This window comes from Papio anubis, chromosome 8, assembly GCF_008728515.1.
Source record: "Papio anubis isolate 15944 chromosome 8, Panubis1.0, whole genome shotgun sequence".
In the NCBI taxonomy this organism is placed as follows: Eukaryota; Metazoa; Chordata; class Mammalia; order Primates; family Cercopithecidae; genus Papio; species Papio anubis.
Genome location: NC_044983.1, coordinates 67841762 through 67867573, shown reverse-complemented (window position 1 = coordinate 67867573; position 25812 = coordinate 67841762). Strand labels below are relative to the sequence as shown.

The 25812-nt window shown below is 40.9% G+C and overlaps 1 protein-coding gene across 1 annotated transcript; it reads left to right on the top strand.

Annotated features, from left to right (window-relative positions):
- Window positions 1-894: 894 nt before the first annotated feature.
- LOC103886887 (transient receptor potential cation channel subfamily A member 1-like) lies at window positions 895-24605 on the top strand. Its single transcript, XM_009213203.4, has 7 exons — window positions 895-1641; window positions 7193-7331; window positions 9789-9970; window positions 14003-14110; window positions 15488-15556; window positions 17965-18078; window positions 23226-24605. The coding sequence occupies exons 3-7, from the start codon at window positions 9806-9808 to the stop codon at window positions 23277-23279; spliced, it is 510 nt and encodes a 169-aa protein (XP_009211467.2). The 5' UTR covers window positions 895-1641; window positions 7193-7331; window positions 9789-9805; the 3' UTR covers window positions 23280-24605.
- Window positions 24606-25812: the final 1207 nt, after the last annotated feature.

The window sequence follows — 25812 nt, the reverse complement described above, 5'->3', positions numbered from 1 at the left end:
GACAGCGATGGCTCAATGAGAGTTACTCTCTTTACCCATCCCTCTGATTCTTTTCTTTACTGGTTTCTCCAAATGCATTACCTCCTTCAACTAAATCATAGCAAGCTGTGCAACTGATTCCTATTCTGTACACCCTGAACAAAGATGCTGGTGGGGAAAGTGTGAGAGGGTGAAGTAGAACACCTTGTATCCTCTAGCAAGCCATACTGATGGACTCATGATGTTGTTAAGTTCAATATAATCCTTCTAAGAAATTCCACTTCAGGGGTGGAATTGATGGCAACCTGCCATATCCATTGGAAGATTTGGGGGGACCTTTCATGGTTCCTTAACATCGTCATGCCCACTCTGCCTAGCCCTAAGCTCAGCCCACCATAGCCCCTAGGTCAGACAGTCCACAAACTGTTACTGAGTGCACCTCTATGCCAGATCCCAGATCCACGGGGGCCTTGTGCTAAGTGCTGGATATGAGCAGGAGAATACGACAATCCAGGGCCTTCAGGAAGCACAGTCTGTCAAAGCAAAAGACTGTCAAAGCTACGTTCTGTCCTGTGCAAGGTATAATCAGCCTTAGAAAGAAGGTTTCTTGCTTTCTAGCCTTGTTAACTTGAACTTACCGCCAACAGTTTCAGAGGCTCCCTTGTCTCTACATAAAAGTAGAACCAGCCTATTTGATTGAGAGGGAACGCCTTTTATTTTACACAATTGACACGTATGCAGAGCAGACCTATGAAGGTAAGTCTCTCAAACAAACCTGGGGGCAAACAAACATACCAGTCAGCAGTGGCTTACCTTTAACCTAACTTTTTTATTAACCACCCTTAAACACTAAAGCATGACGGGATCAATACTATTATCCACAGGAAATGGGACCTGAGATTCATGAGGACTTAATCTGGTCCCTCAAACCAGTGCTAGCGTTTAGCTGTTCTCCCAAATGTTTGAAATGAGAAGTTTGCTAAAAACCTTATTTCCTTATCAAAGAGGCCCCCAGAAGGAGGTGCACATGGAGGGAAACACAGGTCCATAGAATTTTAGTTGGAAAAAAATCCTGAAAACTAAAAAAACTTTCCAATGTACCTTGTCATTCTCTCTTCCTCTCTTTAAACACACACACACCGTTGAGGGGGGCGGCAGGGCGCGGCAAGGGGGCTCTTAGTGTGTAGATTGTAACAAATTCGCTGCATCCACACCGAACTGACACGCTTGACTCTGGGAGTGCGCTGCTGCAGTTGCAGGAGAGCGGGACGGGCGACTCACTTTGCTCCGGAAACGGCGAGTCCCAGGCAGAAGCGGCACCGCCGCCCTCTTTGCGAAAGAGGTCTGCGTTTCTACCTCCTCTCCAGGCCCCGCCTGCTTCCTGCACTGTAAGTAGCGCGGGCCTGAGAACTTACAGAAGTTCTCCAGGGCTCCTGCGGAGCGAGTTTTTCGCTGCCTGTGAGCTGCAGCGCCGGAGCTCTCCGGCTCGCGCGGACGCCAGCGCCTGGCCGGGTGACAGCGCTGTCTCGCCCCAGGTGCCGGCGCTGCACCAGGTGGAGTCAATGAAGCGCAGCCCGAGGAAGATGCGGCGCCCTAGAGAAAAGAAGGAGCCCCCGGGCTATTGTCTATGAGGTTGTGCCCTACGAGGCGGAGGACTGCAAGGTATCGCTTAAGGTACCCTGGGGGGTCGAGGGTCGGGACGGTTTTTGAAGTCTGGTCGGGGTCGGCTCTAGGTTTCCTTGCGAGCAGCCCTTGGTTTGGAGAAAGCGTGGAGTGGCCAGGGGGGTTGCAGGCTTTGGCGGGGTGTTCACAGCCCTAGAGGAGACCCCGCTAATGACGCCCCCACACAGCGCCTGCTTTATTTTGCTTGTCTGCCCAATCTGTTCTTGTTCCTGGACGACTGTAGTCCAGGGAAACCTACTCAAAAAGTATCTATCATTTGGCACAAGATCGGGCAGCTGCCTAAAATCAGGATAATTTGGAATGTGTGTCGTTTCACTTGAACTTTTTTATAGATTTTGTTTAGAACCAAAGAACCCAATAGCTGTGTCTGGTTGTTGTCGGATAGCTATTTAAGAGTTTTAGGGGTTGAGAAGGCTTCTGGTCTAACAGAGTGAAACAGAGAAACCAGAGAAAATGTCCCCTGTAAAATGCAGGCAGGACTGGCGAATTCCTTCTTCGGGGGTGCGGGCGTCAGGAAATGCTGTGGAGGAGGTGACCTTTTGAAGATGGATGAGTGGCCTGAGGCTCTAGGATACTTACTTGTTTCTTATGCAGTTCTTGGGCCCTAAAGGCAGCACTAGCTACTACCTGATGGTGTAGTCTGAGGGATAAAGGCTGTTTGGTGCTCAGAGTCCACCACTGGATTTCATCAGATTGTCAGCAGGAAAAAGGGGCTCTTTTAAAATGTTGAGACAACATTAAAAAGACTCTTCAAACGCTCCTCACAAATCTCTTTCAACACTGGAATCATGTTAACATTTCTTAGGTATTTTCCAGGTTAAAAAAAATGCTTACACGAAAACGCACGTTAATAGTTTTCTTATTTGCAAAAGTATGAACTCAGATTTCCACTATTTTACTCACAAAATATATTTTGGAATACACCAAAGTATAAATCAGCACTTGGAAATTTGCCAGTTTTTACCAGCTTCATAATATCCCACTGTGTCGGTAATTGGTGGGTTCTTGGTCTTACTGACTTCAAGAATAAAGCCGGACCCTCGCAGTGAGTGTTACAGTTCTTAAAGATGGTGTGTCTGGAGTTTGTTCCTTGGGATGTGTCTAGAGCTTCTTCTTTCTGGTGGGTTCATGATCTGGCTGTCAGGAGTGAAGCTGCAGCCCCTCATGGTGTTACAGCTCTTAAAGGCAGTGCGTCTGGAGTTGTCCCTTCTTCCCCATGGGTTTGTGGTGTTGGAGGCTTCAGGAGTGAAGCTGCAGACCTTTGCGGTGGGTGTTACAGCTCTTAAAGGCAGGGTGGACCCAAAGAGTGAGTAGCAGTGATATTTATTGTAAAGGGCTAAACAATAAAGCTTCCACAGTGTTGTTGAAACCCAAGCAGGTTGCTGCTCGTTGGCGCCAGCAGCCAACAATCAGCAGAGCTGATTGGTCTATTTTACAGAGAGCTGATTGGTCCACTTTACAGAGAGCCGATTGGTCCATTTTGACAGAGTGCTGATTGGTGCGTTTACAATCCTTTAGCTAGACAGAGTGCTAGACAGAAGAGTTCTCCAAGTCCCCACTAGGTTAGCTAGATACAGAGTACTGATAGGTGTATTTACAAACCTTTAGCTAGACACAGGGTGCTGATTGGTGTATTTACAATCCCTTAGCTAGACATAAAAATTTTCCAAGTCCCCACTAGACTCAGGAGCCCAGCAGGCTTCACCTAGTGGATCCCGCACTGGGGCTGCAGGCGGAGCTGCCTGCCAGTCCCAAGCCTCACCTGCACTCCTCAGCCCTTGGGTGGTCAATGGGACTGGGCGCCAGGGAGCAGGGGGCGGTGCCTGTGGGGGAGGCTTGGGCTGCACAGGAGCCCACAGCCACTGAGGTAGGGGGAGGCTTGGGCATGGCGGGCTGCAGGTCTGGAGCCCTGCCCCTAGGGGAGGCAGCTGAGGTCCAGTGAAAATTCAAGCACAGCACTGGTGGGCCAGCACTGCCAGGGGACCTGGTGCACCCTCTGCAGCTGCTGGCCCAGGTGCTAAGCCCCTCACTGCTGGGGCCGGTGGCGCAGGCCGGCTGCTCTGAGTGCGGGCCCTGGAGCCCACGCCCACCCGGAACTCCCGCTGGCCTATGAGCACTGAGTGCAGCCTCGGTTCCCACCCGCGCCTCTCCCTCCACACCTCCCCAGCAAGCAGAGGGAGCCGGCTCTGGCCTCGGACAGCCCAGAGAGGGGCTCCCACAGTGCAGTGGGGGGCTGAAGGGCTCTTCAAGCCCTGCTGCTAGACTGGATGCCGAGGCCGAGGAGGTGCCAAGAGTGAGGGCTGCTAGCACATTGTCACCTCTTACCATTGTATTAATAGATCATGATTTATTTAACCAGTCTTGCACTGATGGACACTCAAGCTGCTTTGTGTTTGCTTTGTTTTGCTATTATGCACCTGACTGTGTCTGTCAGTGTAGACGTGGCTTCTCTGTCTGTCTTTCCATTGGTACTTTTGCGGGACTGTCTGTATGTTAAAGTCCTAGCAGGGTCAAGAGGTACATACAGCCTTAAGTTTGGTAGAAATTGTCAAATTCCTCTCTAAATAGGTTGCACAAGTTGGCACTGTTGCCAGCTGTGTGTGTGAATCAGGTATGCATGTGTAGTAAATCACACACACCAAGCAGCCAGGCCTCCCAAGGTGAGTCTGTTGTCACGTCCACCGTGACCACAGACATTTTTTGTCCTTCTTAATATTAGCAAGGTAACTGTGGCCTTGTGGCTTACTCCAGAAAACTGAGTCATGAATAGATTTCACCCTCTAGGATAGTATCTTTACAATCAATATGGGACAGTAAGAAATTTTAAATTTCTAGTATCACCCATGTGGTTTCCTTCCTTCCTTCCTCCCTCCTCCCTCCCTCCCTCCCTCTCTCTCTCTCTCTTTCTCTCTCTCTTTCTTCTTTTTTTTTTTTCTCACACTGTCTGCCAGGCTGGAGTGCGGTGGCGTGATCTCAGCTCACTGCAACCTCTGCCTCCTGGGATCAAGCAATTCTCCTGCCTCTCAGCCTCCTGAGTAGCTGGGACTACAGGTGCACACCACCACGCCTGGCTAATTTTTGTATTTTTAGTAGAGAAAGGGTTTCAACATGTTGGCCAGGTTGGTCTCGATCTCTTGACCTCATGATTCACCTGCCTCAGCCTCTCAAAGTGCTGAGATTACAGGTGTGAGCCACCATGCCTGGCCTGTGGTTTCATTTTCTAGAGATATTTGCTGAGGGATTTCTCAGCATCAAGTCTCAAAATTATTTTTCTTCATGTTTCTAATTGTCCTTATTTAGATTTACTGCCTAAGTAGAACCACTTATGCTATTTAAGGCTTTTTTTTTTTTTTTTTTTTTGCTAAGACAAAGTCTCACTCTGTTGCCCAGGCTGCAGTGCAGTGGCACGATCTCAGCTCACTGCAAGTTCCGCCTCCCGGGTTCACACCATCCTCCTGCCTCAGCCTCTCGAGTAGCTGGGACTGCAGGCGCCGGACACCACGCCCTGCTAATTTTTTGTATTTTTAGTAGAGACCGGGTTTCACCATGTTTGCCAGGATGGTCTCAATCCCCTGACCTTGTGATCCGCCCACCTCAGCCTCCCAAAGTGCTGGGATTACAGGCGTGAGCCACTGAGCCTGGCCTATTTAAGGCTTTTTATTTATTTATTTTTATTCTAGTTTGTAGATTGAGGGATTTATATATTTTATTTCATTAACTGTGGTACTTTCAGATCATCTTGTAAAAATCTCACTGGTTGTACTCATTACAAAGAAACATATATAATACTGTAAAGGGCTTTTTGAACTCTAGAGGGTTTTTGGTGGTTTCCCAATTTAAAAGAAAAGCTGTATAACATATTTTCTCCAGCACATACACAGTATCTCAGGAACACTAACAAAACTGAAGGATCACAGAAAACTTACAAGATGAGAAATGTGGAAAAAGACCATTGGACTGATGCTTTTAGCTTTTTCCAGTTATTTTCTTTCAAGACAGTGAATACTTTAGCATTTGACCTTCCAATTGTTATCTCTCACCTTAGTTTTCAACCTTTTGGCCACATTGCTGTTTATATGTATTTCATTAAAGCAACCTAAAACAGATATATATGATATTTCTGTTTTAAGGAGTTTAGTCAGAATTAGCTTACCTAAAAGTGATCTAGTCTATTATGTTCTGAATCTAATCACATAGTTCAGAATCATAAGGAATCTGAAGTGACCCTGTGACGACATGAAACTACATTAAATGAATATATAACTTGTCTAAATGACATCCTTGGCTTACTTTCAGAACTTTAAGAAATCTTTTCAAAGCTTGACAATATGTCAGGTAGTGATTGAGAAGATCTAGTACATCTGATATGCTCATGTAAAGTATTTAGATGCTGTTTTGTCATTGTGAATTCAATAGTGCCTTGTGAGCATCTGAACCCAGTGCTCCCTCTCAAGAGCGTGGAATTGGGTTTGTGTTGACAGCACATCGCTGAACAGACATCCTAAACTGCTTTTTCTGGCACTAGGGAGTGGGCAGCACAATCCCTTTATTACCCAAATTGTGTATCAAATTCAAGTGCCAGAACACTTCCAAATAGATTTAGATCAACATTTTCTTTGATAGCATGAGCTATGGAGAATATCCTATTTCTACAATAATCCCGTTTTACGTTTATTACTGAATATGCATAAATTTGGAAGTGGTTGGATGCTCATTGTCATATCCTGTAGTCACTAAAGCCATATGTAGCTTATATAGAAATCTTTTTTATAAGTTAAAAAGTAACGTACCTCAGTTTAAGAGACTACCGTAGAAGAGTGATTTGTTAAGTACTGTTCTGCGATTCTAGAAGCAAAATCCAAAGTTCAAAAATTTAAGAAATTGTTTTATTTATTCCAATTTGACATTTACTGAATAAATCCTCATATCCTAAATCATTTCTTAGCTATATTAAGATATGTTAAATACTTTAATACATCATTTTAATTGATAGCTTTTCTCTTCAGTAGTGAGAAGTGCTCTAGTTATCCTTCAAATAGCAAACTAGAGTTTGAACACATATATTATCATGTGGCATATGTGACTAGTTATGGTCAATGGTAGAATTAAAGCAAGTATCTGATTCATTTGTTTGGGGAAGATTTCTATGTTTCCTTGGCAACGAAGAAGGCCTTTATTTCTAAGCATATATGAGTTTATGGTCAAAAAATAAAAACATTTATTTCATATACTGAACAGTTTAGGGGCATTTTTTCATACCTTCTTTGTATCTGTAAATATTTTGTGTGTTTCAAGAAAAACTTTTACTTTATTATAAGCACAATAAAGAGTGTTGGATAATAAATTATTTAAGGCTATAAAATGATTAACTTTTAGTCATAAGTTTTGCATATGTTTGTTTGTTGTAATGGTGTTTAAATACCTCTAGGTGGATTTTGAAGGAAGTGATATGGATTACAAAACTATAAGAAACAAAAGATATTAAACAATTGTGATGACATGAACGCCTTCCCTTCACAATATGCTGTAGGAAAAGGTCAATTTGAGTGGATGGAGACGTTCCCTGAAGATTTCCTTCCTGGAGGTAACAAAACATTACAATGCATCTTCTAGAAATCCTTCAAGCCATTCAATTCACTGGAAAGAGTGGAACAAAGTGATTCTTAAAGGTAATTAGTTTCAATTATAAAGAGCTTGTATATTTCACTTAGAAATGTGGATTTTCCTACACATCAGCACTCCTCAACTTCTTCTACTGAAATATAGCAAAGCGTAGTGCAGAGATCTAGGACACCCCACAACAAGCACAGACTTTATTTGAATTTTTTAGATAGATTGTAAAAATGCATATATATTTATGTACTCTTCTATTCATTCCATTGAGGTTATTAACCTCTTTTCATTGAGGTTAGTCTACACCTAAATTATTATCATTGAAGAAAATCGACACTTCAAGAAGGTGTAATATCCCCCCACAGTAATGTTTTCCAGAGCCAGCCTTGTACACTCTGCCTTGTTTAAGCAGTTCAACTGTAGGCAGTGAGGGAGGTGGATGCCACAGAGATGGAGGCAGTGAGGTGGTGTGATAAGACTTGCACTATATAAGATAATTCCGCCAATATTGTAGAAGATGGATTAGAAGTGGAAGCCAAACTAAAAAGCTATTTTGATAGTAAACAGAGGATAAGAGTTCACCAGGGTTGTGAGGCTACAATAAGGAGACAGGGAGAGGTTCAAGAGATAATGGAGTGTAAAGTCAATAGTACCTAACAGCAGAGTAAATGGGAAAAGAAAGGGGCAGGGAGTTGGAACTGACTTTGAAATTCTTAAATTTAGGAGATTAGGCTAATAATATAAACATCCCCCAAAAGGAGGAATATGAGAAAACAAAGGAATTGAGTGCCAAGGTGTGAGATTTGGTCACTGTGAGTTTGAAAGGCCTAGGGGACATCCACTTGGAAATATCCAGCAGGCATTATCTACAATCTTCTACAGTATCTGGAAATATCCAGAAATGTAGAATGAAAGGGGCTGCCCTACAGGAGCATGATTGCATAGGAAGTCGACGAGACAGTGGAAATGCATGAAAATACATTAGCGGATCACAAAATTGCTAGTTAAGGTAGCTACGAGTAGAGTACAGACATCAAGAGAGATGGCAGAGGAAAAGCCAGAAAAAGATGAAGATAGTGATGGATAAAAGATTGATGATACTCAAGTCGTGGATGAAATTACTGGGACAGAAGTGTTAGAAGGAGCTCTTACCACAAAGAGATCCTAGTAGGAAGGAGATCACGATAAAGCCCCTACATTAGAAGGCCCCAGTGACCTCTGTAAAAATGATTTCTGAAAAGTGATGAGGATAAAAGCAAAATTCAAGTTACTTAATTAGTGAATGCGAGTTTGTAAATATAGATCCCTGTTTAAGTTTGGTGCCAAATGGAATGATGAATGGAGTGATTCTTCTTGATCAGACAGAACAGTCAAGAGATGTGTGTATGTGTGGGTGTGCCCATGCATGTGTGTGTGTGTGTGCCCATGCATGTGTGTGTGTGTTTTTTTTAGAATGAAGCACTCAGATGAATGAAAGGAAATAGTGGAGAGATATATTTTAAAAAGGAGAGAAACAGGAAACGTGGCTATATGGTTCCAAGTACCATAGATAGTCCCCAAATCATATTTATGAGAGAATACTTTTTCTCCCTTCCTGGACATAAAGATACACTGCCACCAATTTACAAGGTTGATAAAGCAGTCAGCCATGTCCATTTTAGAATAGCTATAGGACTTTGCAGGATGAAAGGACATATTATTTATATGCTGAGCTCACAGGGCACATAGTGCCATATATCATATTGTAGCAATTTGTGGAAACCAGGTGTGGCATCAGGGGCTCAAGTTCGAATTCTAGTTTTGTGGTTTATCAGTGGTGTGTTTTTTTTTTCTTATTAGCATTTTCAGAGCCATTCCTACAGGCCAGACACTCTGCTGTGATCTTTAAAGACACGATTTAATATTATTGTCCCAGTAACACTACAACATTGCAAGGTCTCTCTCTTTCTCTGTGTGTAGACATATGAATTTTTTTATGAATTTTGAATATGAGAAAGCTGAGGTTCAGAGAGGCATGGTAACTTTCATACCTCCTTACTGGCTCTGTGATGTTGGCAAGACTTTTAACCTCTCTGGACCTCAGCATCTTCCTCCTTGTGAACATTTGTCATGGTGATGCCCAGCAGGCTGTTGGGGCTTGAATGAAATAATGGTCATGTGAACTTTGTAGAGTGCCCGGTATATAGTTCTTTCTTTTACATAATCTCAATATTTTATCACAATACCCAAACTCACATAGATAAAAACATGTAGCAATAGGAGGATCTTTTTCTTATAAATGCTACCAACAGAAATTTAACTCACTTGATAAAGTCAGTACAATGCTTCTATATATTCCCATTAGGTGCCCATTAAATGTTTCATGAGAATTGAAGCTATGTTTTTAGTTACCATAGAAAAGATGCAGCTGATGTCAGTTGCACTTGGCACTGAGTTTGGAGTGGACAGGCACTCAGGAGGTGTTGAATACAGTCCAAGCAAAATCTAATCCATATTTTGGTTTCTTTTTCTAGTACTGAATGCAATTATTATGGATGATTATGGAAATAGCCTTCTGCACTGTGCTGTAGAAGAAAACCAAATCGAAAGCGTTAAGTTTCTTCTCAGCAGAGGAGCAAACCCAAACCTCCAAAACTTCAACATGATGGCGCCCCTCCACTTAGCTGTGCAGGGCACGCACAATGAAGTGATGAAGGTAAGGCTACTGGCCGGCTCCAATGGGCCTGACTGGTGGCGCAGGTGCTGGGACCCAGATCCAGCTCTCTCTGCCTGCACCAGGATGAACACCTTCTAAGCTTCCAGGTCAAACAATATATAATAATTACATTTGCTCTACTTCTCACCAACTAATGATGATAATGATGATTAGTTCTAACTTTATTGAATAGTTTTTATTTACCAAGCACTTTTTAAGAACTTTGTGCGTGTTTGTTTATTAAATTCTCATCTAAATAAGCCCTCTATGAAGAAAGATCTAATAAAATACTAGGATTCTCATTTCATAGCTGAGTATGCTGAGGTGCCAAAAGAATTTGAATAGCTTGCCTAATGGTACATCACAAGTAAAACTGCAAGACTAAGAAATTTTGTTTTCATCTTTATGTTTTCAAATTTAGGCTTTATCACTTTTACCTGACCAATTTAATGACAAAAGAAGAAGGTAATGAGAGCCTCAATGAAAGCAGAAAACGTAATTATGATTTGCTGTTTTAGTTAGAGTGTATGGCCTGTTGAAAAGATTAGTTCGCTGAAGACATGACAGTACCATTGGGAGACATCGTATTGGTTTTCAAGGTTTAAGAGTAAGCTTAGTCAAGTAGAGGAAATCCTGGAAAATTGCTAAAGGATAAGAATTAGGCCATGGCTTTTAAACTACGTCTCAAAGTCTGTCAGACACACTAGAATACAAACATGCTTAACTGATGAAGAATGGAGTTTACAAATGGATCATGTTCCAGAAGACTATTTGGAACTTATAATAAATTTTCCTGTAGAAATATTATTGTGAATGATGATTTGGCTATTATGGTAAGTCACAAGAAAACCAACTTCTCTATAAATCACCAAAGAGATGCATGAGTTTCCGGCTCCCTTTAGCCCAAAGACCTTTCTCTCAGCCTTCTGAGACCTTGACTCTTTACATTTGACCTGAAAGGTATGAGAGGAGCCACTTTCTGCTTTCCTACTGTACCTTGTATATGGCTCTATCAAAATTCTTAACACATTATATTGGAATCAAATATTCATGTGCTTTTTTTTGCCCACTGGATAATTATCCTTGAAGGAGGGCTGTGTCTTGTTAATCCAAATATCTCGTATTCCTCAGCACTGTGGTGGCAAATGATGAATGAATGAGTAAATGGGAGTTCTGGCTGAATGAGAAGGGGCGAGCTGAACTCTCAGTACCTATGAGATAGGTCTGGCTCCCTGAAGAGGTTACTAGAAAGTCCTCTGGAAACAAGCTGTTTTGTTGTTGTTGTTGTTGTTTTATTAAATATCTGCATTATTCATGAGCTAAGTGCTGTTTCCATATCATCCGGGTTGGGCCACTAGTGACTGCAGGGACTCCCACAGAGATGTCACATATTTCCTCATGGAGCTCTTGCTCCCTCTGAAGGCTCTTTTCAAGAACACATGCCTATTAACTCAATTAATATTGGCTCTGAAAATGTGGTTTGGGAACTGAAGGCAGATAACTGTTGAATGACTGTTGTTAATTAGAGAGCAGAAATCTCCAGACCAACAAATACAGAAAGGTAGGTATCACATAGAAATAGAAAATAAAGCTCCTAACTGATTCATAAATTCAGTGGTGGACATACAACAAATTTTTCTGATGACACCAGAACAAGCAGAAAAATTGAGTTCTAAGTAAAATTGACTCCCCCCTACTTGGTCTTACCAACCACAACTATGTGTAAAAATATTTTCAGACTCCTCTGGCTCACCAGAAATGACAGGAATAGAAGGAGGAGAAGGTGTTTTGGAATGTCTCCCCTCATGCTTGCAAACAGCAATCCTCTCTACCTGCCTCTCCCAGTTATGCCCATGGTCCAGCCTGTACCTACCCAGCCCCTGCCAGTTTAGAAGCTGCTCCATTGACTGCTCCATTGACCTTCCCTCAAACCTTCCTCTGCTGCCTATAATAGTTGTAAAGTAAAAAACTGTCATCCACGCATCACTTCAAGTTCTTGCACAGTGATTTATGGTATGCATAATATTCCCTGGCACACGTTGGCCTGAGAATTAGGGGGTGGTTTTGTCTCTCAGTGGCCTGCAGGCCTTAGTCCTTGGGGCTTTACTTCCAAATATCCAGTTGTTTGACCCTTCCATGAGGCTTTCCAGATTCTCATCAAAGGGACCTGTGGAGGGTTCACCTCCGAACCTTCCAGACTTGCCTGGTCATGACTGAATTTGAAGTAGCTGCACAGTTTAGTTGCTCTCTCTGGGATCCCTGCCACATGTAATTTAACACAGCTTTTTGAAAGATTGTGCTTTTGGTGGCACAGTAATAACAGCGTAATAAATGCTACACATTTATGGTCTCTGATTCTAAGAGGGCAAAGAGAGAAAAGCCTCTTCTTTGGTAAGTTATTTTCCATATGAATCTAGACCTTCTTAAGAACAGGATGCAAAGGTGCCTAAAGTCCATGGAAGGAACTTTGTGTTCTCATTTCCCTTTAATTCATCCATCATTTTCCCACATATTTTTATGTACTAAAATCTCAGTTTAATTTGCATTTATGAGCAGAGCTAATTAGTAAACCTAATTCATTTACTGACACTCACATGGGGCATGTTCTGCTAACAAGAGGCTCTGGTAAAAAGTTTTTAAACTTTTTTAAAGAAGTCAATGTCTTTGAGAAACAGCTTATTTAATAAATTCTTTTAACATTATTTAATTATAAGGACATGCCATTGTTTATCATAGTCTTTCTGCAGGAGAAAAAGCCTCTAGTAGGCCAGTTTAAAGGTTTGATAAGATATTTAGATGAGATAATGTTATGACATTGAATATTAAAGAAAGACTTGTCAAAGGTCTATAGACACTTGAGCAAAAATCAGCTGGCTGTCAACCAGGTGAGGCAGTAACAGGTCTTCAGTGAAATTTCATCAGAAAAATTACTTGACCATTTTATCAGGATGCTAATTTCTTCTCTCTCTTTCTCTCTCTTTCCCTTCCTTCCTTCCACCCTCTCTCCTTCTCTCCCTTTCTCTCTCTTTCCCTTCCTTCCTTCCTTCTGCCCTCTCTCCTTCTCTCCCTCCTTCTCTCTCTCTCTTTCTCTCTTTCTTCTTTTTTTTTCCTTGCACTGTCTCCCAGGCTGGAGTGCAGTGGCATGATCTCAGCTCACTGCAACCTCTGCCTCCTGGGTTCAAACAATTCTCCTGCCTCAACCTCCGAAGTACCTGGGACTACAGGCTTGTGCCATCAAGCCCAGCTAATTTTTGTATTTTTAGTAGAGATGGAGTTTCATCATATTGGCCAGGCTGGTCTCGAACTCCTGACCCCAAGTGATCCATCTGCCTCAACCTCCGAAAGTGCTGAGATTACAGGCAGGAACCACTGTGCTCGGCCAGGATGCTAATTTCTTACATTGTAGAAAAAGTTTCCATTCCAGACCAAGTTTGAATTAATTGAGTTAAGCCATACCAAAGTGTTATGCAAAACTCTGTTTTGTTTACTGAAGAGAATAGAGTTTCCATTGACATTTCCTAGTATGCTTGCAATCTAGGTAAAAGAAAAATTTTACTTAGACTAGAAGGGGAAAAGAAACCATTTCCTTCCTGCCTCCCTCCCTCCTCTCTGTCTCTCTTACTTTCTTCCTTCTTCCCTTCCTGACTTCCTCCTTCACTGCTAACACATTCTAAATGGCTCCATAAATTTATTTTTCTGAAAGTATTAATTAACATAGCTTCACTAATACAAGTCGGAAGTATTAAGTGAAGCTGTGATAACTAGTATCTACAGTTCTTACTCTATTTACAATGCCACAACTCATTATCACCTTAATTGTTGTGACATTGAAATCATGGTTATTTCATCTATTTGAGAAATTTACTTAGTACCCACAGTGTGCAGAATGTTGTGCTAGATTGTGTGGGAGAAGGATGAAAAAAGATAAATAGACACGGTCCCTGGCATCTGAGAATTTAAAATCTAGTGGAAGACAAGTACTTTATTTGGAAATCTGTAAAATTTTAACAATTATTCTCTACTTTTGTGTAGGTCTTGCTTGAGCATGGAAGTACTGATGTTAATTTGGAAGGAGAAAATGGAAACACAGCTGTGATGATCGCGTGCACCAAAAATAATAGTGAAGCACTGAAGATTTTGGTTTGTATATTTTTCGTATCTTTCTGCTTTCTTTATCTTTTTATGAATACAACATGGATTATTATTATTTACAAAAGCTGTTAAGTTTTTCTCCTTAGAAAAACATAAAATACAGAAACTATGTCAGAAAAAAAAGTCATTCTATGTGTTTTTGTATATGCACTCCCTGCCTTAAGTGGATCTGAGATTGCTTATAGAAGACTAATAGTAAAGCAGTAATGAAAACCATGAGAAATTCAAAGTGAAAAGAAAATATAAGCAGGAAAAATTAAGATGAAACTGGTGGCTAGGATAGAATGCAAAATACAAAGTATAATGGCCTGTATGTTATAAAGATGGTTCGTACATTCGATTCTGAGCTTGTGAATTGTCAAAGGAAAGATGAATATAGTCAGTTCCAGACTTATCGGGCCCATAAAATAAAAGCCAAAGGAAACACAGCCTCTCCTGAAGACCTGAAGAAATTTGCCACGTGTTCCCAAAAACAGTGCTATATGTTTTCCTTATAAACATATGTAAGATATAAAATGTATCATTCTCTCAGTTTAGTATTTTTTTCCATGTTGTTAAATCACTCTTGTCTACCTTAGTTATTAAACTCCTGGAGTTTCCCACCATGTTGTGTAGCTACACCCAATTGCATATGATATCACATCATCCCTGTCCTTTCAAAAAATAACAGATTATCTTAAATGAATTTCAGATTAATTTGTGTGTCTTAAGTTTTCATAACACTTAAGAGTACTGAACCTCCAAATGTGGCCATCACCGTTGCAGAGGTATATAGGCCTTGTAGTTTTCTGTAAGGTGTATGACCAAAGTATTCTGCAGCTACTACTAGTAGATCTTATGCCCACCCTCCCACTTTAGCCACAGAGACCTTGCTATGGTTTGAATTTTTATGTCCCATCCAATATATAAATATATATATATACACACACACACACTATATATATACTATATATATATACAAACACACTATATATATATAGAAACCTAATCACCAAGAAGATGGCATTAGAAGGTGGGGCCTTTGGGAGGTGATTAGGCCATGAGGGGAGAGCCCTCATGAATGGAACTGATTCCCTTATAAAAGAACTATGAGGGAGCGCATTAGCTCCTTTGCCCTTCTGCCATATGGGAACACATAGAAGACGCCACCTATGAGGAATGGGCTCTCACCAGAAACCAGTTCTGCCCGAGTCTTGATTTTGAACTTCCCATCCTGCAGAATTGTAAGCAGTTAATTTATGCTATTTATAAATTACCCAAGCTAAAATATTTTGTCATAGCAGTCTGAATGGACTAAGACAGACCTTACATGCATTTTTAGGTGGGCCTTCAACTGTAGTGATTTAATTTTGTGTCATAATTCAGATCAGTTTGGCAGCTGGTGACATTGCTGAGGTCCAGAAACATGCATCATTGAAGAGGATAGCTATGCAGGTAAGTGCAGTGCTTCCCCACTTATGATAGTGTTATCTTCTGGTAAAGCCACCATAAGTTAAAAATAAGTCAAAAATGGGAATTTTGTAAGAATAAGCCAGTTTTAAATTTATACCACTTACACCTTAGAGTTGGATTGTTTACCCTCCTGATCATGTGGCTGACTGGGTTCTGTGGTTCGCTGCCACTGGCCGGCATCCCAGCATAGTACCACATACCGCTAGCCCAGAACAGATCAAAGTTTAAAATTTGAAGTATAGATTCTACTGAATGTGTATCACTTTCACACCATCATAAAGTCAAAAAAGCATGAGTTGAACCATCCTAAATTAGGCATTGTCTGCATTACATCTAATTTAAACTTACTGAAATTAACACAATTATAATTACTTCCATTTCTGAGAGCACAGTTATTTAGCATGGATGTTTTCTTAATCCTGAGGATGTGACCATCCTGTGTCTGTTTGCATGTTATCTGTTATACCTGCTGTAATCAAAGATGATGAAAAAATGTCCTAGAATACTTTTAGTAGAGAAATTTAAAAATTGCCTGAGCATCTTTTGTTATGTTAACCTGTGGCCACCCAGGTAGCTAGCTGCTAGATCAAGAGCATCACTGGCATCCTATCCATGCTGTTTAAAGGAGCTTCTTCTGTTTTGTGCAGGGAATCACAAGGTCCCCACAGCATGATTTATGCTGAAGTTTTAACAGAATCTATGTGGTTTTGTTCTCTTGTGACATCTCTCTCATTTTTATGGACAATTTGATGTAAAATTTGGTGTCAAAGTTTCTTGGCTAGGTCCTCAGCTATTGAATGTTGTGAAGTACTTTTCTGTAATACAACACCAAGTTATTTTCCTGTTCTTGACTAGAATGTCTTTAAATTTCAAATTCAAATGGGCATTTTTGATGCTTCAAGGATATTTGGTGACCAGTTGACTATGCGCATTAAGACATTTTGGCCAGTTTGAGAGAGAGAAAAATCCTGTTATGATATAACTTTCTATTCATTCTTGTCTCTTCTTCACTTTTATTTGTCACAGTTTTCTTCTCTGTTATTCATTCAGCCATACATTAGCATTTATTTATTGAAAAACAATGTTTCAATACATATAGTATACAAAGGGCAGTACAACTTAGCATGAGAGCCCAGAGGAAACAGAGGGATGTGATCCTTGACTATTAAGTCAACTGTGTCTACTTAGCACACCAGCTAGGCATTGATAAAATGAAATATCAAAAATCAACTGAGAACCATTCTTAAATTCTACACTGCATGACATGGCTGTATATTATGCAGAGATACAGAGCGATCTGAACATTTTGAGAACAAAAACAGTTAAATGATTATCAGGTACAGAAAAAATGCAAAAATAAGGGAATGCTACATGGAGTGGGTGAGATGAGTCAGTGTTGAAAGATGGTTGGGATCTAACAGGACATCAATACCATCCTGAAAGGAGGCGCCAGCAAGAGCAAAGGGCCACATCGGAACGGGGAAAATGGCCAAGGCACTGGCCCAAGGCCCCCTTGCCTGTAAGGATCATTCATGTTAGTGGCTGATTAGATCGTTCCAGATGACGGGGGTTTATTCAAAACTAGCAGAGAAAAACCTTAGCAAAGGGCAGCAAACGATGAAGTGCTTCAAGTTACTTTGTAAGTTAGTGGAGGGTTATTATCAGCTCCTCCACAATGAAAATGGTATTTATGGTGATCTGCTATTGTCTTGGTTTAGTGGGGAAAGATCGAAGGTAGGAAGAGCTAATGGCAGGTTATTAGTGTCACAAAGATGATGTTTAGGACTCCAGGTATGTCAATATGGAAAGGGGATGTATAAACTTCTTGGTAGGTATGTCAGCAATACCTCATGAATGCCCTAATACCTCTTTAAAATACATTGGGGATAAATAAAAAGAATAATACAAGCAATAGTACAAAATAAAATATCTTGGGGAAGCCCACTCAACTGCAGTGCCAGTGGGGTTGAGCTGAAAAGTGCAATGCTATATTTTGTTTACTTTGCTCCCTGAAAGTAAACAGCACAAATCCCAGTACCCCCATGTTATCTGTGCCTTGTTTTGGATCAAAAGCAGCATCAACTGGAAAACCAGGAAGCCATTCTCCTACTTCCCCTGGGTTGTTTCTTAAGCAACTCTCTGCATCCATTCTGAAACCTATGTCTGAGCCCACAGCAGAAGGGGACGTGTAGCATGCATTTACTACAGCGTCATTTAATGCTCTCATAGAATCCCCTGAAATGAAAGTGAGAGGTCAGCCCAGCTGCTGTCCAGAAGTCAGGAAGTAGGAATCAGTTTTCATTTTGCTGTACTAATGATTGCCTCTGTGCCATATAAGAATTTCAGATACTAATTAATGATTCTATTAATAAATCCAAAATGCATTTTAGGTGGAACTTCATACCAGCTTAGAAACAACGCTGTCATGCTGTTGCATACGCAAAGTGGATCGGAAATCCACCACCATATATCCCAACAAACCCAGATGTGGTGGAACATTATTTGTAAGTACACATAACAAATAACATCAATAATCTGACACTACTTGACATCCATTCCTTGTGTTATCCCTAAGGGGGTCATTTTATAGACTTGGAGCCATGTCTGCCAATGAGAAAGAAATAGCTATGCTTTAAAAAAATGAATATGATTAACTTAACATGTGAAAGGACTAAGTGACAGGAGGGTGAAATTTGCCCTCATCTTTTGGGAGGCTCATCCATAGCATCTGTGTTAAATACACACTGTCCCTGTAAGAGTAGATGGGTGGGGGACCAACCTTATCCTGTCAGTATCTTTTATTACAGCAAAGATATACTTTGTTTTTCCTAGTCACATGTCACTTACATTTCTGTGTAGATATATATGTATGTATGTACAGCTAAGTGTTTATAATATACAATAAAGAACACACATTTACACACACACAAACACACACAGTATTAATCCATTTTCACACTGATATAAAGAACTGCCTGAGATTGGGTAGTTTATAAAGGAAAGAGGTTTAATTGACTCGCAGTTCCACATGGCTTGGGAGACCACAGGAAACTTACGATTATGGTGGAAGGCAAAGGGGAAGCAAGGCACCTTCTCACAGGCAGCAGGAAGGAGAATGAATGCAGGAGGAACTACCAAACACTTATAAAACCATTAGATCTTGTGAGAATTCACTCACTATCATGAGAACAGCATGAGGGAAACTGCACCTATCATCCAATGACCTTCACTTGGTCTCTGCCTTGACATGTGGGCATTATGGGGATTATAATTCAAGATGAGATTTAGGTGGAAAAACAAACCCTAACCATGTCTTTTCAGCCCTGGCCCCTGTCAAATCTCATGTCCCTTTCACATTTTAAAACAAATAATGTCTTCCCAACAGTCCTCCAAAGTCATAATTTATTCCAGCATCAACCTAAAAGTCCAAGTCCAGAGTCTCATCTGAGACAAGGGAAGTCCTTCTGCTTAGGGGCCTGTAAAATTTCAAGCAAATTAGTTACTTTCAAGATACAGTGAGGGTACAGGCATTGGGTAAGAATTCCTGTTTCAAATGGTAGAAATTAACCAAAACGGAGGGGCTACAGGTCCCATGCAAGTCTGATCTGGTTGGGCAGTCATTAAACCTTAAAGTTCCATGCGACTCAGTGTCTCACATCTAGGTCACACTGATGCAAGAGGTAGGCTCCCATAGCCTTGGGCAGCTCCATCCCTAAGGCTTTACAGGTTACAGCACCCCTCCCAGTTGCTTTCACAGGCTGGCATTGAGTGTCTGCAGCTTTTCCAGATACATGGTGCAAGCTGTCAGTGGATCTACCATTCTCTGGTCTGGGGGATGGTGGCCCTCTTCTCCCAGCTCCACTATGCAGTACCCCAGTGGGGACTCGGTGTTGGGGCTCCTACCCCACATTGCCCTTTAGCACTGCCCTAGCAGAAGTTCTTCGTGAGAACTTTGCCTCTGCAGCAAACTTCTGGCTGTACATCCAGGCATTTCCAAACATCATCTGAAATCTAAACGGAGGTTCCCAAACCTCAATTCTTGACTTTATACTCGCAGGCCCAACACAACATGTAAACCTGCCAAGGCTTAGAGCTTGTACCCTCTGAAGTAAAGGTTTGAGCTGTACCTTGGCCCCTTTTAGCCACGAGTGGGTCGTGAGGTACAAAGTTCCAAGACTGCACAAAGCAGCAAGGCCCTGGACCTGGCTCACAAAACTGTGTTTTCCTTCTAGGCCTCTGGGCCTGATTGGAGGTGCTACCATAAAGACCTCTGACATGCCCTGGAAATATTTTCCCCATTGTCTTGGGGATTAACACTTGGCTCTTCATTGCTTATGCAAATTTCTGCAGCTGGCTGGAATTAGTCCCCAGAAAATAGGTTTTTCTTTTCTATGACATTATCAGGCTGCAAATTTTCCAAATTTTTATGCCCGCTTCCCTTTTAAATATGGGTTCCAATTCCAAGCCATCTCTCTGTGCATGCCTAAAACTGAATGCTTTTAAGAGCATGCGGGGCACCTCTTGAATGCTTTACTGCTTCGAAATTTCTTCTGCCAGATACTCTAAATCATCTCTCAAAGTTTCACAGATCTCTAGGGCAGGGGCAACATGCTGACAGTCCCTATGTTAAAGCATAGTAAGAAGCACCTTCATTCCAATTCCCAAGTTCCTCATCTCCATCTGAGACCTTCTCAGCCTGGACTTCATTGTCCATATCACTATCAGCATTTTGGTCAAAGTCATTCAATAAGTCCACACTTTTCCACATCTTCTTGTTTTCTATGCCCTCCAAACTGTTCCAGCCACTACCTGTTACCCAATTCCAAAGTCACTTCCACATTTTCAGGTATCTTTATGGCAGTACCCCACTCTCCCCAGTACCAATTTACTGTATTAGTCCATTTTCACACTGCTATAAAGAACTGCCTGAGACTGGGTAGTTTATAAAGGGAAGAGGTTTAATTGACACAGTTCCACATGGCTGAGAGGCCTCAGGAAACTTACAGTCATGACAGAGGCAAAGGGGAAGCAAGGCGCCTTCTTCACAAGGTGGCAGGATGGAGAATGAATGCAGGAGGAACTACCAGACACTTATAAAACCATCAGATTTCATGGGATCTCACTCACTATCATGAGACCAGTGTGCAGGAAACTGCCCTCAGGATCCAATTACCTCCACCTGGTCTCTCCCTTGACATTTGGAGATAATTAGAATTATGGGGATTATAATTCAGGATGAGATTTGGTTGGGAACAAAAAGCCTAACTGTCTCTCTGTCACACACACACACACACACAGAGAGTTGGAATGTTCACTGTAGAAAGTATATAAAGTGATCAAAGACTTAGCAAGACCATTGCATTATAATGGAAGAGGGACCATATAAAGAGCCAGAATTACTGAGTGCTAATTGTAACCATGCCTGGGCTCCCCTCATCTCTATGACTGTTCTTCCTGAGTTCTTTGCAGGTTAATTTCCTTTGTATAGTCATGAAATGATAAATTCACCCTGAATATCAATCTGGGCTCTATTCTAACCCCATACTATCTTCCCATCTGAATTCACAAATGTCCATGGATATAATTACTACCTAAACACAGAATGCTCAGCAACTGATTTCTCTATCCTAGAGCCCACTCTTGATTTTCCAGCCCCTATATCCAGCTGCCTACTTGACATCTCCACTTGCATATCTAAAGGTGCCTCACATTCAGCACATTCAAAACCAAACTTCACTGCTTCCACATTTCATCCTCTCCTTACATATCCCCTACAGGAAAAAAGTGAAAAAGTCCTGGTCCTTTTTTAAAGTTCCTCCTTGCAACAATGTCAGCACCATTCATTACCTTGTGCAAACCAGCCACCCAAGAGTCACCCCTGACCTGTCACCTCCACCTCCTTCCCCCCTCAGTCTGGCCCATTTGACTTTCTGGATGGCCTGTGCAAGTCACCATTTTCTTTTGCTTGGACTCCTAGAATTACCTCATTCTTGGTCATTTCACATCTGCCCTTGACCCTCTCAAGTCAACCTATGGTTTAAAAGATATTAAAGTAAGACAAAATGTATTAAAATAACATTTCAGAAATTTCTCCAGGTGAAACTTCATTGATTGGTTGAGTTGTATTGGATAATGTGCAGTACAGTTTTAGATAATTAACAATTAATCTCTTATGGAATACCACCTTCCATGATGGGCATTTCTCATGAAAATGCATAGAACAATTCAGCTAAGCCCCTTTCTAAACAATTTCCTACCTTAATTTACTCCTTTTCTATTTGTACATTTTTTCCTCTGATAAAACGTATTGCTTCATTTCATAGCTCGTTCTTCACATGCCTGTTTCTCTTAGCAGATTCCACAATCTGCTCCTTGAGAGTGTAGCTGTGCTTTATGCATATTTGTGCCAGTGGTGGTTGAATTTTGGCACATGCTTAAGAAAAAATTCCTGAATTGAATTCAATTTTAGTACCTATTATTTTTTAATCCCACAGAGTCTATTCTATTTTTTATTTTCCACTCAAGAAATAAGACAAGAAATACCAAATGCTAATACATCTCTAGAAATTGAAATATTAAAGCAGAAATACCAGTACACATTTTTCCTTCTCTCTGAACTTGAGAAACTTAAAACTCATAAATAATACTGTACAGTATAAGGTTATATTTTATATTTTATATTGGTTTTTATTTATTTTATATATATTAAGACATGCTTTATTGATGGCTGTAGGTAGTGTATTGAGAGTCATGAGGCATTTTTGAGAACCAACAACTTATTTGCTACTATCACCAGGTTGCCTTCCAATAATAAGTGAATAAAAATTGAAATTCTGATTTCCTTTCTTTTGGAGGCAGTATCATAAACTGTATTTTTCATCTGAATTCATAAAGCAAACCTCTGAAAGCTTTTGAAGATCTTTGGAGTAACTATGTGGTGGGTGGTAATTAAACCTGAGGGTTTTACTGTTAGTTTACCTGAGTTCAAACCCCTATTCAACTATTTACTTAGTAACTGTGACCCTGCGCAAGCTGCTTAACCTTTTCCTATAATAGTTTCTTATCTGTAAACTGGGAACAAAAATAAACTAGCCATGAACTAAGTTCTTTGCATCTTTCCAAAACAAAGAACCATTGGTCATGGTAGAATGTGATTTTTTTAAACTTATTAAAGTACATCTAAGAAACATTTAATGTTAAAAATCATTTAGCCAGAACATGCAGCTGATGCTGGCTCAAGGTCTAGGAGCTGGAGCCAGTGACTCCAGGACACAGGAGACTCAGGTGCCCAGCTTAATATTAAACCTGGGTTCAAGATCCACCATGCCAGTAAGGGGAAATTACAAGAATTGGGAGCTGAAAAACTTCCTGATGACATGGTGAAAATTTCCCCACTGAAACTACTCTTGGCTGAAGTTACGTTATTTTCAAAGATGTTAGACTTCAGACTTAGGGTACAGTTGTTGAAGTTACAGTTCAGTGAAGTTGTTTAACCCATTATGAACCCACAGAGTGAACTGAACTGGGCTGCTTCCTAGAACCTGAAGCAATTTGTCTTGTCATTTGGCTCTGATTTTGCTTGTTAGTTTTAGTGAGGTGATGGCAGAAGACAGAAGACAGGAAAATGTGGGCTACCCCTTGTCATTTCCAGCTCCAGACCCTGGAACAAAAGGAATCCAGCATTTTCACAGGTGTCCGGGGGTAAAAGGAGATATGATCCTGAGCTGCGCATCAGGAAACCGCCGAGGGAAGAAGCGCCCTCTAGGGGTGTGATTGATATTGAACTGGAACCAGAACACCTCATTGACTGAGACCTCCATTGTGTGCAGGAGGATCTCTCATCTCAGGAAAACCTACAGTGATGTTACCTGTGGTGCTGCTCCTCTTTCTTTTGAGACTTATTGGGCATCTGCAAGTTCAAAGGCAGGTGGTGGTACTTATTTAAAGGTTTCAATGTTAATTGCCACGGAATAAGATAGGCTGCCAATACATAGATACACAAATCAGGTGTATAAAGCAGTACGGTAGTCCTCCCTTATCCCCCGTTTCTCTTTATGAAGTTTCAGTTATCCGTGGTCAACCACAATCAGAAAATAGGTGAGTACAGTACAGTAAGATATTTTAAGAGAGCAAGACACTACAGTCACATAAACTTTATTACAACATATAGTTATATAATTGCTCTTTTATTATTAGGTATTATCTTCTCTTTTGCCAAATTTGTAAATTAAACTTTATTATAAATATGTATTTTTAGGACAAAAACATAGTATATGTAGGGTTCAATACTATGTACGATTTCAGACATCCACTGGGGATCTTGGAATGTATCCCCCACAGAGAAGGGGAGGTCTACTATACTTTTATGTGAATCAGAAGTAGTTAGCAGCTTACAGGAGACATAATCCCCTTTCCAGAACCAAGACTGAAAAAAATAAGTATTGAGGGATAAAACTCTCAGAAAATAAAGTTATCAGGGGTAATTTAGGTTGTTTTAAAAACTGATGGAGAAGAGGATGAAGAGAATGGAGATTATGGCTCATGGGCAGAAATGTCTGGGCATGTGTCAATTACCAGCAAAACTTGAAAGGAAAACTTCACCTGCACCTTCTAAATTAGATTGCAGCAATCTAATTTTGAAGCAATGCCAAACTCAGGTATCTGTTGGAATAGCAACCAGCTCTTCTAGAGTCCCACAGGAACAGTTGCTCCCAAACTCACATTTCTCAACAAAAACTACTGCAGGCGTATTCCAGAGGCAAAGCAGGGATCTTCAGTTAAAGACTTTCACAAGAGAAAAAAATGTGGGGAAAAATTAAATGGCTCAGCAAAGGCAGTTTGTTTTTCTGTCTACAAGTCAACTTAGTAATGGCAAACCCCCTGTAAATCAGTGGAGATCCATACACCTTGCAGATGCAGATCATTGATTCTGAAGAAATCAAAACCATGTAAGGCAAGGCACAGTGGCTCACCTCTATAATTTCAACAGTTTGAGAGGCCAAGGTGGGAAGATTGCTTGAGTTTAGGAGTTCAACACCAGCCTGGGCAAAAGAATGAGACCCCATCTCTGCAAACAATAAAACATTAGTTTGTCATGGTGGCATGCACCTGTAGTCCCAGCTACTTAGGAGGCTGAAGTAGGAGGATCACTTGAGCTTGGTGGTGTCAAGGCTGCAGTGAGCTGTGACTGCACCACTGCACTCCAGCATGAACAAAAGAATAAGACCTTGTCTTAAAAAGAAATAAAGATAAAGAAAAATCATAAACTGTCTAAAGAATGCATAATGAAAATAAGCCAGAAACTGGGGTTCAAGACAGCAGGTATCTGTACTTTCAGGATACCATAGGCAGACACAAAACCTTTTACAATCCAACAAACCTTCAAGTATCAAGTTTCTGTGATGCTGTATAGTATCCACAGTACTTGAGATACAGGTTATCTGTCCTGTAAAGAAATGAAAGCAGTAAGCCAAACTGCAGTCTTCAACAAGGGACTCAAAGTCTCTTCCACTCCAGCAACCTCTTATCAGCAGGCAGCTTGATGACCCAGATGGTTGCCTTTCAAATCCTGAGTGTGGTAAAGAAACCAGAAAACTCTTGAGAGCTATAATACTGAATTGTAAAAATGTGTGCATTTGCCACCATCTTGCATCACTTTGAAAGCTTTCCCAATTATAAATATGCTAAATTCACCCAAATTTAAATAAGATGGAAAATGTATTAAACCAAATATATTTGCACAGGGCAAGCTCCAAAATTTGAGCTCAACCCAAGAGGCCATTTGGGTTCTTGGCTTCCTACAGGAAAAAGTTCAAGAGCAAGCCAATGCAGTGAAAGCAAGTTTCTTAAAAAGTAAAGAAATAAAAGAGTGGATACTCCATAGACAGAGTTATTGCAGCTATTGATTGGCCATTTTTATGGTTATTTCTTGATCATATGATAAATAAGGGTGGATTTTTCATGAATTTCCTGGGAAAGGGGCATGAAGTTCTTTAAACTGGAGGCTTCTCCCACATAAAGACCATATAGGTTAACTTCCAGTCATTGTTATGGTATTTGTAAAGTGTCATGGCACTGGTGAGAGTATCCTTTAGTATGCTAATATAATTAGCATATAATGAGCAGTGAGGATGACCAGAAGTCACTTCTGTTGCCATGTTGGTTTTGGTGGATTTTTGCTGGTTTCTTTACTGCATCCTGTTTTATCAGTGAGCTCTTCGTGATCTGTATCTTGTGAA